The sequence below is a fragment of the Palaemon carinicauda genome, chromosome 4 (assembly GCF_036898095.1).
Source record: "Palaemon carinicauda isolate YSFRI2023 chromosome 4, ASM3689809v2, whole genome shotgun sequence".
Lineage (NCBI taxonomy): Eukaryota > Metazoa > Arthropoda > Malacostraca > Decapoda > Palaemonidae > Palaemon > Palaemon carinicauda.
In genome coordinates, this window is record NC_090728.1 from 68,168,698 (window position 1) to 68,182,539 (window position 13,842).

The 13,842-nt window shown below is 39.9% G+C and overlaps 1 protein-coding gene across 4 annotated transcripts in view; it reads right to left on the minus strand.

Annotated features, from left to right (window-relative positions):
- Positions 1-4,327: 4,327 nt before the first annotated feature.
- The window catches only part of LOC137640002 (uncharacterized), a 157,957-nt gene continuing 148,442 nt past the window's right edge, over positions 4,328-13,842 (minus strand). For all 4 annotated transcript variants that reach the window (XM_068372344.1, XM_068372346.1, XM_068372347.1 and 1 more), the window contains exon 2: positions 4,328-6,082. In XM_068372344.1, the coding sequence (XP_068228445.1) occupies positions 4,449-5,945 (1,497 nt within the window). In that variant the 5' untranslated portion in view covers positions 5,946-6,082 and the 3' untranslated portion in view covers positions 4,328-4,448. The remainder of the gene's footprint in view (positions 6,083-13,842) is intronic.

Consider the following 13,842-nt stretch of genomic DNA (forward strand, 5'->3'; position numbering starts at 1 on the left):
TCCTTCGTTTAATTCCCCAATGGATATAACCCTTGTTACAACGTTACCCTATTCTAACCAATAAATTCATCCTTCCATCCTTAACAGTCATGTTGAAATGTTCCCAGGCCCAAAGTTATCCTAACATTCTGAAGCAGGTGCAAGGTGAAGACGTTCGTCTCAATTCGGACGAACGAGCTTTCATTGGCCAACGTAAACCTTACCCGCATAACCAAGGTCTTCTCAAAGCTAGTTCCCGTCTCAGTAATGCCCCCGTGGAATTAGATTATGTAGATCCCATTTTGCTGGAACATCATTGTGCCCTTTGGACATTTATCGTCAGACATTGGCATGAACGTTTGCTGCACTGTAATACTTCAACACTCCTTGTTGAATTGCGTAAACAATTTTGGGTTCCCCAAATGCTGCAGCAAATCAAGAAAATTTTGCGCCGTTGCATCCATTGCCGGAAGGTGCAAGCGGCCCCGTACCCAATGCCTCCATTAGCTCAGTATCATCCCAATCACCTCATTTCAAGAGTGCCCTTCCGAGTAACTAGCTTAGATTTCACTGGAGCTTTTAAGGTATACAATTCACATGTAGATTTTGTTTACATCTTGCTTTTCACCTGTGCAGCAACCAGAGCCGTAGCTCTAGAAGTCACAACTTCGTTAACGGTCATTGAATTTGTGCAAGCAGTGCGCAGATTTGCCCCTCGATTTGGTATGTCACACTGTATCGTCTCTGATAATGCTTCCACTTTTCAAGCTGGTCAAACTCTTCTAACTGAACTTATGCATCACCCTGTAATTGATGGGTTTAAATCTTCCCATAACCTGACCTGGAAATTCATCACTGCCCGTGCCAGGGAGGTTTTTATGAAAGGCTAATAGGCTTCACCAAACTTAATTTAAGGAAAGCCATGTATCACTTGTATCCTACCTATAATGAATTTGTCACTTTAGTACAAGAAGCCGAATGCATCATCAACGATAGACCTTTAGTTTACTTGGATGTCAACGACGTTGCTGATACCCCCTTGACTCCGAGTCATCCCGCTTTACGGTCGAACCCTCTCACTTGCTCCTCAGGTCCTTATGACCGACCTCAATGACCCCACATATAGGGAAGGGAACAGCCTCCCAGCTAGTTATCAGAAACTCACGAACATGTTGCAAGTGTTTTTAAAACGATGGACCCAGGATTATGTCAGTTCCCTTCGTGAACGTCACATAAAAAATAATCGTATCCACCCTGTACCTCCTAAAATTGGAGATTTATGTTTGTTAATTTTGGATGAAGTAAATTGGGAAGATTATCCCATGGCCCATATTCTTGAAACCTACCCCGGTCAAGATGGTCATATTAGATCTGTGAAGGTGCGCACCCCTCATGGAATATATGTGCGTCCCATTAACCGTCTTATCCAATTAGAGATAAATGTCGCAGGTCCCTATATCACTGAACTGGAGCAAGGTGGTCCTGATGTGCTCACGACACCCCAGTTACCAAATCCTCCCTCAGAGGACCCTCTAAATGACGATTCTTCTGATGATGTCGTCCCTCTTCACAAACCTGATCCTGTGTCCTCTCGAGGGCAACCTCGTAGGGCGGAGGCAGATAAAGCCCGTGCCTTATTCCAGAAAGTGCTGTAAATTTGAATGGGAAATGGAATGCCCCCTTCCCTCCGTACCCTCCATCTTGTTAGTGGACGCCCCCCCCCCCCCCGTTCTCTCTCTCTCTTACTTGGCAGGGTGTGGAAATTCTTTCCACGCTTTAATTTAGTCACCCCCGTTATTCCATTTTTTATTTTTTGTTTGTTATTTTCTGGATTTTACGCATCTCGTTTTTCTTTTGTTTCCTTTGTAACCTTCATTATTATACCCTTAAATATTCATTGCTGCTAACATGTCCATCATTCCCCTGTAATGCTTTACCTTTCATCACCTCATTCCTCTGTAGATGATTTTATCTCATTTCCTGAGCTCACAGTACATTGCTTGACGATGCAACCGACCGTCGACAATTTTAAAAAAACAGCACTTGGTTGTGTTCTGTTCCAAATGCTCTTGAAGCTTTGTATGTTTAACCACAATTGGTTTGTATTTAAGTAACTCTTTAATTTATGTAACTCATTGATCTTAGCTTATTGGTATTTACATCTCAGTACCTATTTATAAGTCTGTTTAGCTAGGATTGTTTTCTGTGTTATTGAACATCACTAAACGCCACTTAATTTTTTTGTATGTATATTAATTTTTATAAGCCAGACAGTAGGATTCCTTTATAATTACTTTCCCCTGGAGTTTCAAAATTGATCCTTGTATTTATAAAAAGCACCCTTCAGCAAACCACGTACTCATAGAAATTTGAAGAAGACTCGACCAGTTTGAACCAGCGCAGCAGCGGGAGGTAGAAGCGTGCGAGCGGCCCACTTAAAAACCAGGAAGCGTGGAAGGCGGACGTAGGCATAGCCTCTTCATCTGAGACGTCGTTTTAACATAGGCGTCGGTTCAACTACCTGTTGGTCAACCATTTACTAACCAACAGTATGCCTTACTTTGTGCCATTATTTAGAAGATAAACTTACAAAGACAAAACACGTCAGTGCAGAAATGAAGATGCACCGTGTTCTTAACAGTTTACAAGATGCCTCCACTACGTCTACAATCAACCCTCAAGAGCGTGAGTACTAATTAACGGTGCTCAACCTTGGCCAAGGAACTGTCCCCCCCTTTTTTTTTTAGCCTTTATTTGACGATGTGCACATTTAGCTAGGAAGTCATGTTCAAACTGTCTGGGTTAATCATTCGTGGCGTGTCCATTAACATAAGTTGTGTTCCCGTTCCCCTCTATCAAGTTTGAAATTTTACTGCCCGAGAGGAATGTGTTCAAAGTAGCGAGTAGAACTTTTGGTATTATTTCAGTCACCAATTTTACTTTCATTGGTTGATTAGTCATTTGATTATTGATTTACGATTTAATTGATTTGACCATTTTCTTGGCATTTTTCATTTTTCATATGCCATGCGGTCTTTATTCAAATTTCAATTAGGTAGATTTGCGGTTTTTTCCTGTGTCAGTTAGGTGAAAATTCCTGTTGTACTTTTTGGAAATAAATGCCATTTTTAGGTTAAAATTATTAACTGTTTTTAACTTGACCTTTACATTTTGAAATGACTAAATGAGTTATCACATGAGGTGAGATATGACTTAAGGGTAAGTTTATATTTACGTCAATCTAAAGCTATCGGTGTCAATCCTTTATTGTAATGTTCTATGGTATTACCTCCCGGTGGTCCTTAGGATGTTTTAACTTTTACAGTACTGCTCCCCCTAACTCTTTGTGAAACTGTCGTTAACGTAACTGATTCAGTCCAACCACACTTGATAGGGATTTACTATTCTGCACCCTGGAGTAGCGTCTGAACATCAAGGTGATATCGGTGCCGACAATCCCAGTATAGAATAATCTTTGGACTTAAACGTGTGTAGGGAAAGCAAACCGTCTTCGTTGCGGTTCTCTAGTTTATCAAGTGTGAGAGTGTTGGCGCTCTATCCTTCAGGCTCGGGTCCGGAAATCAGAAACGGGGAGGCCTTTCCCGGAATTATTTCCCACAGATTCTGCTCTCCTTGAGGATTGTCTCGAGGGCATGCCAAGGTGTTTTCCCACCTACAAACTTCTCCAGAGTACCCAGATCAAAACGTAAGTGAAGACATAATAGGTCGAGAATCATTATAGATTCTCTTCGGCATCAATTTCGATATAGCCAAAGCAGATAGTAAAGGGTCCTTATTAGCATTCTTCTTTTTACTAATAGTCTTCTCAATGAAGAGGAAACCATGACTTGCACTTGTAACAAAGGATGACTATGAACAGTTGTGATCCCTGCACAAAATACAAAGTACTTGGGGATCAATGTTAGGTTTAGACATATACCTGCCACATTTTTTGCTGGCTTTGCCTAGACACAACCATATATATTTACTACTCCCAATTTAATCAGCAATCACACTGCAAAGAAAAATAGAAAATTATCAACAGCTACTATTTTAAGAGGCAGCAACAGTACTCCATACTCATAGTACTAATCTTTTAGACTGACAGGTGGGCAGGGCTTCCCTGCCTACCTCGTTAACAAATCAATGGATACTCTAGCTTATGCTAGACAATGTTTTGTATACATGTAGGAACAAATCCCTTTTTCAATCATGCAGTTATGTTTCATTTGAGTGTATTTAGGATAATAGAATTTGTGCTTTATTATTTTTCAAATATCAGGATTGTTCTGCTATGTTATTTTACTTTTAAACCTAGTTTGACTGATAGGTTAGATTAAATAGGCCATTAAACATGATCATGTTCTATTTTAATACAGGATTACAGTCATTTTTACCGCAAACCACATTGTAAAAAATAAAAAATACATACTAGGTAACATGAGTTAACATTCAGTTTATTCTTATTACTAGGAAAATAAGTTCAGTTTTCTTATAACATATTCAGCATTTGTCAAAAGTGGCTTTTGGTATCTGTCTATTGTGTCATCTCTTTTGATATGAACTAAAAAATTTTTTAGGCACTGACTATATATTTCTCTTGGGCAATGTTTTTTGTAATGGTTAAGCTGGACATCAGATGCGTTCATAACAAGACTAGTTTTCCTGACTGCATACAGTGATTCAAGAGTATAATGATTAAAAACAATCTTGGACAAGCTTGTTGACACAAAACTTTTCACAGAATGTCCATACAAACTATAGTTAGCACTTCTGAGTTTACTTTGCAGCATGATATAGTATGGAGGTATCTTAGGATTCAATGAAGAGTTGTAAACATCAAGAAAATAAGCATTTTGAGCTGAAAAAGAAGGATATTTCTTAAACCATTTTGGATTTTCTCTCCTGAATGTATCCAATAATGAACTCCAGTTATGACTTTTTATTGGCATAATAACTTCATCAATATCCAAAGGTATAATATATTCATAATCATACATATTTCTGTACAAGCAGTCATTATAAGGTACTAACTCATTTCTTCGCTTTTGCCATATTGCTCTTTTTAAATATGATCTTCTAAGATCAACATTGTTAGGCTGATCACCAGGTAAGGTCAAAGGTACCACTTCAACCTTTTTCATTTTTTCATAATACTCCAGAACTCTTTCCATATTCTTATGTAAACTATACTTATAAAAAAATACCTTATCAGCACCCAAAATAAATAGTAACTCTAACCATTCAACCAATCTTACTGATAGGTCTTGGGCAAAATCCATCCCCTTCACACATACAACAAAGCTTTTTTGCTTTCTTTGCTTTAAAACATTTACCTCTTCTTTTAAAGGTAACTTTGTGGTTAAATTTTCACATATTTTGCTTGAAAGTGAAACATATTCAGGGAATATACCTTTTTTCTTTATTTCTAATGGAATAGGACAGGTAAACAAATATGCATGGTGCATATCGGCCTCCGGGTTTGGGTTCCATTGCTGTAGCCAAATCTCTTGTGCCTCAGCTTCAATGATGATAAGATTTGGCAACTGTTTGTACCACAGACTGCAATGATATTTTCTGCTATCAATTTTACCGACAGCCATGCCAATGAGTCTCACATAGTGATATTCTGTTTTTAAGTAGACAAACCTTGCATCATAAAACCCACTGTACAGAAAAACCTTTCCATCGTCTACTACTTGCCAGTACTTATTATTCAAATATACAAGAGGTTGCTGCTTTAAACTCCTTGAACAGTTTTTAACTTTAAGAGCCATGAACTGTGACTCAATTACAGAGCCTTCAATCACTTCATACACTCCTCTATCTTTTGAATTCCATCTCTGGTTCCTTAACGATTTCAGAGGCTTCCTTGTGTTGTCATCAAACATAATCATATACAAAAGGATTAAAAGAACAGTAGCAGCTACTGTTGTAGTGAATATCATTAAATAGATCCTCTGCATTGTTTTCACTAGATAATGAGGGTTTCCATATAGTTTGCCTGCTGCTTTACATATTATATAAATCTCTTTGTCTTAAGTGGTTGATGGCTGATTAATTACAATTCAAAAGAATCCAGGCAACACCACAGCAACGAAACCTGAAACAAACAAATATTTAATAACCTAAAATAAGGAATTGGTATATATACATGAAAGTTAACAAAGTAAAATTTTACAATAATGTACTACTTACTGTGGATTCAGTCATTAACAGTTATACGTTTGATGTTTGCAAGAATTTCTTATAGTAATATTTTTTGGTATTGCAATTATATAACAGTGAATACAGGAAATAATTCACAATCATATAAGGGTGAGCATGACTTAACTGGAAAAAAACTACAATTTCATATATTCTTGTAAATCCACTTGTCAGGAAATGAGTTATTTCATATACATTCATAATGAATGATTTAGTAAATGTACGTAATTGATTATTTCCTAAATTTTATTCATTAATGAGAGATAGAGAGACAAATAAAGTCAATGTAATTGTAAAGGAAAAAAATTAAATTTATCGAGTGACGAGAGAGGGAGTGAGCTTAAGGTAGTCACGTTGGCTAAACTAACTGATGTTTGCATTTTTCTTAGTCATAACAGCCAGTCTTTCTTGGGGAAGGCGAGTTCCAATTATATGAATAATCGCCCCCCAAAACCAGGTGACTTACTAAACAAAGGAGCGGCCATTTGGTAAGAAGGATTCGATAACACCTAGAGTAGGGGATATAAAAGAGCAAGCAAGCAAGCAAGAAAGCAAGCAGGAGCCCTCTTCTACCGACAATATAGAAAGTGTTAAGGTCATAGTGGACTTTTGGTCTAATCCATCTCCACTTCAGGAATACGGTTCACCTTGGCCGCCTTGTAAGCAGAGAAGGAGAAAAATGACTCCTTCACTTCCACTTCAGGAATACGATTCACCTTGGCCACCTTGTAAGCAGAGGAGAAAAACGACTCCTTCACTTCCACTTCAGGTAGGCAGTACCCTTTGCTACCTTGTAATGAAGGAAAATGAGCGCCCTCTAGTTTGTGATGTTAGAGAAGAATTAATCAGAAGGTCATGACAATCTGGAGTCTAGCTGTGCTGGCAGGAACCCTACTCTCTGTGAAGGGCCAGGATTCCTTTTGCCTGCCCTCAAAAAATCTTTGCAAGTAAGTCTGCGGAAATTAAACGACAATATTCGTAAAAATGTTTTGTACATTTATTGAGTGTAGTAAATTTTAACTTTGGGAAGTTCAGTAGTAAAGGAAGAAAATCTGCATGGCATATCTATACCCATACCATTTTCTGGAGAAAATAAAGTAAATTAATTTAGTAAACTTGCATTGAAGAATTATTTCAAGATAAAGGCTTTTCCAGTAACTCATACAAACGTGAGGCTTCAATTTCATTAAGTTTTACCAACGAAGCTTCACACACTTATATATCAATATTAGTCTCCTCCTTACCCTGGCTTTCCTCCAAGAGAGCACTTCAAGCAATGCTTATTATTAGAACACCAAAAGAGGACCTGGGCTTGATAGAAAAGACTACAACAAATAGCATTCACAGTCATATAGATGAAGTACAGGATGGCATTCACTATTACATAAAAGGGATTTTCACAAAGGAAAAATCTATTTTTGGGTGAGATTGCTGTCTTCCTGATGGAAGTTTTTCTAGACAGCTTACTGCTTTGGATATATCTGCAAGTGATATACCAGAGAATTTTACCTGTAGAAGTATCACGGGCGCCGGAGTGAATATCCCAAAAGATATCGTGTACTGTATATAACAGGGACGTGTTTAAATACAACCTCCGCTATCCTTCCCCGAATGGAGTTAACCTTGTCTAGAAGGTTATAGGATATGATTGGATATGTGGGAGAGCCGTTACAACTCCGATACCAGAGTGTACCGAGTAAATGCATCCACAAATACACATAGCCTATATACTTATGTTGTGTTAACCCAGTAGGAAATGGTCTTACTACATCCATATGCACTCTATAACATTTAATAGGAACCACAGGCCACTTTCTGGCTTCCGGTACAGTGTTTTTATGTTCTTTGAAACAGTTACAAGCATGACAACCTTTTATATAATTCTCTATAGATTTTTTCATTCCTAACCAAAGGAAGGATTCACGTGCTCTCCTTAATGTTCTATCAATCCCTAAATGCACTGCATACGGACTTGCATGTACAATGTAGATAGCTCGTTCAATTAAAAAGGGAGGAAGAACTACCCGTGCACAAAATTCCCCTCCCCTCTTCTCGTAAGCACAATATAAGATATAATTTTCAATAAAAATTTCTCATGAGGCACATCCAGAAATGACGGATAACTCTCTGATTCACCTTTAATCACTGCTCGCACTCTTTCCATCCATTCCTCTTTTTTCTGTCCCTCTCAAACTTCTTTTATGTCCCATCCTCCCAAGTCAATCAAACCTGCATCATCAGGGAATTCATTCTGGACACCCGTGGACATGTCCTCGGTCACCCACATATATTTACTTTCGCCGCTCGTATATCTCTCTCTCTAACATCTGCAACTCTCTCTCTCAGTCTTCTGCATGCGCATCGCGAGAATTCTCATCCCGTTCTCTATTTTCTCTATTATGATGGGGGTCTTCAATATTTTGGTTACATTCTTCGTTCCTCTTTTGTGCCCTAGTTGTTACTCCTATTACTGCACCTCTAGAGAGAGCATCAGCTACCTTCTTAGCTTTACCTTCTATGTGGTGAAAACCCTTTATATTAAACTCTAACAATCTCTCAATCAATCTCGCTTGGCGAGAGGTCAAATCATTTTTATAATACAAATCACGTAAGGGGCGATGATCACTTTGCACCTCAATCGACTGACCTAATAAAAAGAACCGATGCCTCTCTAGAACCCAAGGAATAGCCAAAGCCTCTCGATCGAATGTACTATAATTCTTCTCTGCCCCTTTTAACGCTAGGGAAGCAAAACAAATGGGTCGCTCTCTGCCTTTATCCTTTTGTTGAGAAACTACGCCACCAATAGCTACGCTACTCGCATCTGTTGTCACTAAAAATGGGTGATCAAATCTAGGATATGCGAGTAATTCATTGCTAGTTAAGGCAGCTTTCAAATGGTTAAAGGCCCTTTCTTCTTCCCCTCCTCAATTTATTACTTTTTGTTTCTTTCAAGCATCTAAGGGTTTCGATATCTCTCCAAAACCTCTTATGAATTTACGGTAATAACCAGCAAGCCCAAGGAACCCAGTTACTTCCTTAGAGTTACGTGGCCTGGGGAAATCTCTAATAGCCGTTACTTTACTGGGGGAGGGTTGGATACCTTCTGGGGTTATTATGTGACCTAAAAATTCGACCTATTTACAGAAAAAATTGCACTTTGACAAATTTATTTTCATACCATTACGTCACAATGTTTCTAAAACTTTACGAATATTATGTTCTGCCGTTTTCCCTGTAATTATGATATCATCTAAATAAACAAGAACATTATGGCCAATTAAGGGCGACAAAACCACCATCATTACTCTAGAAAAATGACTTGGAGCATTTTTAACACCGAAAGTAAGAAAATTAAACTAAAATAATTGATTGTTAGCTATAAATGCCGTTTTACATTTACTGTCTTCCTGAATGGGTATTTGATAGTATCCAGACTTAGTTGTAAAATATTTGCTATCCCGTACTTTCACAAGTAATTCTTCGATCGAGGGCAATGGAAATGCATTAGCCTTAGTGACTGCATTCAACTTCCTATAATCCACACACAATCTTACCGAGCCATCCTTTTTACTAACAGCTACAATTGGAGAAGCCCAGGGGGGATTCGCTCTTCTCGATTATCCATTGTTCCCTTAATTTATTAATTTCCTTTTCTATCTCTCCCTGGAAATGAATGGGTACCTTATAAGGCCTTGACCTGATTGGCTCCACCTGCCCAGTTTCAGTGCTAAAGGGAAATCGATCAATCCTCCCGGGTGGCTCATCTCCAATTACAATTACATCGAAATAATTATTGACAATGTCCCTAACTACAGGCTGACTTTCTGACGGACATAATTTTTGCACTTGCATAATCAAATTCTGAGTGCGTTTGTCTGTGCGGGCTGGAGTTGTGGCCCCCAAGATCCCATTATGAGCAATTTCACATAACTCTAATTCACACACAGAATCACTTCCTGAAACAACTCTTTTATTTGACAAATTAACTATCATTATATCAGCTCTGTTCTCTTTAATTTCTGTCAAGCCCTCTAAAATTATATGGGCCCAACTGTCATGGGGTTTAACAACTACCTTGGTTCCTTCCGCAAGAGGGCGACACGGGGTAACAGATATGCTCGAAAGGGTCTGGGGAGACAACACTTCTCTCTCAGGTACAGCTGTTACCCTACTTGAATGTTTCTCCGAGCTAACACACGCACTTACTGTCTCATGACTTTCTATCGGCAAAATGTACCCTCCTGCTTTTACTGTTATTGTATCTTTTCCCCCAAAAATGCAAATTTGATTATTATAGATAAAATCTATTCCTAAGATAGCCTCGATTCCTGGAATTCCCAAGGTGGGCAAGACAAAAAAATTATGTATAAACTTCACAGACCCACACCTTGAATTTGACTATTGTTGTATGGTTTATGTGTAGTTTATTTCCTCCTGGTGTGTCAAGAACAATGAATGCTGCTGGCTGTAGTGGATTTGCTGAGAATCTTTTTTCAATCAATGAAACACTGGCTCCTGTGTCAATCAGCGCTCGAATGGATTTATCTTCCAGGTCGATCCTAACTGCTAACATACCTAGACGGCCATTACGAGATATGGGGCACAGGCCAATGACCTCAGCCGCAATGCCACTGCCCCCTAGTGCTGCGGGGGTTAGGTCGGGGATAACGATGAAGGTCCCAGTGCCTGCTCTGTCACGTCTGTCGTCACTGCTTCCTCGGCTAGTGCTTGTGATGTCATGTGCGGGGGGGGGGGGCATCGAAGTCCCTCGTCTCCCCTTTCCTCTGTTTCCTTTTACTTGGATGTTGGGCGGGGGGAAGTGTGCGTGCGCCACAGCCCGTCTGCCCTGGGCGTTTTTTGCTGGGCACTCTCGAGATAGATGACCATAGGCCTGACAAGTGTAACAGCGGGGGAATCCTTGGGTGGGGCACTCCACACTTCGGTGCTCCTCTCCCCCACAGTGCCAACATTTGAAGACTCTGCTAATCTGCTGACTGCATTCCCCCTTACCTCTCTTCGGGGATCAACTGCCTCTCATGGCTGCCAACTTCTCGGAATTGGCCCCGTTATTCCCATTCCTTTTTTCTTCTGGCAAACTGTCTATAATGTTTTGTATCGCACTCACTACGTCTGCTAACGAGCGATTGTCATTGAACAAATAACCACATAATTACGGGTTTACCAATCTGTGAAAATGTTTATGGGCAATTGCCTTTTTATTACCTTCTGGGAGATTGGCACTCCGAGTAGCAAACGAATCGCAATCCCGAAAAATGCGAGTTGACAAACTAAGAACGGATTCACCTTCCCATATTTTGGGTTTGTAATTTTCTTTTAGGTCTCCCTTTCTCACATCAGGCAAGGCATACTTCTCAATTAAACGTCGTTTTATTTCAGTATATGTTCTTAAACTGTCTTGTGGCCAACACATTACCTCCATTGCCAGAGAATCTTTCAGCAATCTAATTACTTGAATAGCCTTTTCTCTTTTCGACCACCCATATGTAGCTATTTAAAAGTCTCTCAAAAATACTTCAATCGATTGAAACCCTTCGTTAGGTCGTTGATCATCAAAAGGCCTAATACTTGCCTGGAGTTTTGGCAACTTCCGAACTACGATTTACGTATCTTCACTCGGCTGTGCATGTGTACTTTCACTTGTGTGCCTTTGAACTTCATCCATGTACATCGGATATGCTGTGGTTGCGCACCGCTCCTGTTCTCGTTCCACCAACAGTGTTCATTAACTGTTGCAAGTTATCTAACTTATTTTCCAATTCTTGCATTCTAATTTCCTGTCTATATTCTTCATCGGCAACGCTATATCTCACTGCTTCTTCATTCTTATCTCCTGCAGCAGCAGCATCTGCTATGTTAGTCTTTGTGTATCTAGCATCTTGAACTTTTATTTCACCGGCTCAAAGAACAACTTCACTCACAGCATACACAAAAGACGTATATTTTACACCTGACACCAATAAAACCCATGTAGACGTTGGAATATGGGTTTTCTTCAGTCATTACAAAAGGTTCGTTCGTAAGTACACTATACACAACTACCCTCCCAGGTGAGGGACTTGTCAACTCGAGCGCCCACCGGCAACTAACTACTCCCTTCGCTACCAAAATGCAACTATTGCAAAACATGCTGAGACATAGGTTTTTGTGGAATACTCATGAATATTGAGTTCATTTACCTTGATGTATAACACACACATATATACATGAATTAGGACATACATATATCTATTTATTTTTGGGCTCGGCCATGTCGTCCTGATGGAAGGTTCCTTTAGGTAGCCTATCTAAGGGATATTTACTACAGTGATACTCCCAGAGAAATAAACCGAAGCTCTCCAGGATTCTAACTCCTGACACGAGTATCCAACCCAGGATATCGCTAGGGATCAGGGACGTACTTTTTAGACACGACACAGCAATCTTCACCCCAAATAGATTTAACTGTTTGATGTAAGGAGGAAGAGTGGCGAAAGAAAAGAGGGGCCATTCTAGGTACCCTGGTGGACCTCCTATCCGTACTACTACGGCCGCCATTCCTTTTACTTGTAGCGTTAAGCTAGGTGTTCTCCCAAAGTGTTTTGTTTCAAGTTAATCGGAATTTATCATGCAATCTCCAGCATCTTCATCCTCTGGAAAGTTGAGTAATAATTCTTTCCTGTTTATAATTTTAGGCTCCCTTCTCACAGTTAAATTCGTATAATTTAAGTGTGTTTGGTTGAGCGTTGTCATGACCGGAGGTGGCTATTTTATGACCGCTATTGCCGAATATCATTAAATGTTATTCAGTTAATAAGGCGACAATTCCCAGTATTTAGCTATAATATCAGCTAGTTAAGCAAATTATACAAGTGAAGATCATGCATACATAAAAATTATTATTCCTCTTCCGATTATGTAACTTTACTTTTCGTATTCGGCAGGAGCCCCGGCCGTACCAACCTTGCTGTGAACCCCGGCAGTACCAATATGGCCATGGATCCTTCCAGAGCTAGGCTAGCCTCGCTTATATAGACGTTAGTGAAGTAACTTCCCACATTTAGCTTCACCCTATCGTTCATTATTAATTCAGCTGAGGATTTTCTTCCTCTGGAATTACAAATAATGTTCGATATTTCCCTTTAGAGAAAAGAAACTAAAACTTTCCTCCCTCCCTGAGCACCGCCGCCATTAAAAGCCGCAACCACTGTCTTTCCTCATTGCCGTCGAGTAGACCTCCGGCTTTGGGTTAGATAGTTACTAAACACCGTCTTTCTTCATTGCCGTCGAAGTATTCCGGTTTTGGGGTAGATGGTAATTAACTCAGGGTGGCCTTGTCTTGCTGCCTACGAGGTCGCCAGCAAAGGAATCATGTTTCCTCTACCGCCGACGATGATGTCGGCAAAGGAAGCCGTGCTTCTCCGGTCCACTGTCGGAGGTAGACGGCATACATGCTGCCACCTCTCCTCCAGTGAACTATAAGACTCTTTCCCTTCCCCCTTCTGTCCTTTAGTGTCGGCCGAGCCAACAAAACATTCTTTCGCAGGTATTCTGACAGTCATCCTGGCATGCCAGGTTGTCTGCATTGCCGGCCGGGACCCTACCGGCGGCAGTTAGCCCAGACGCCACAGCCACATTCCTCCTTATGTCCTTCCT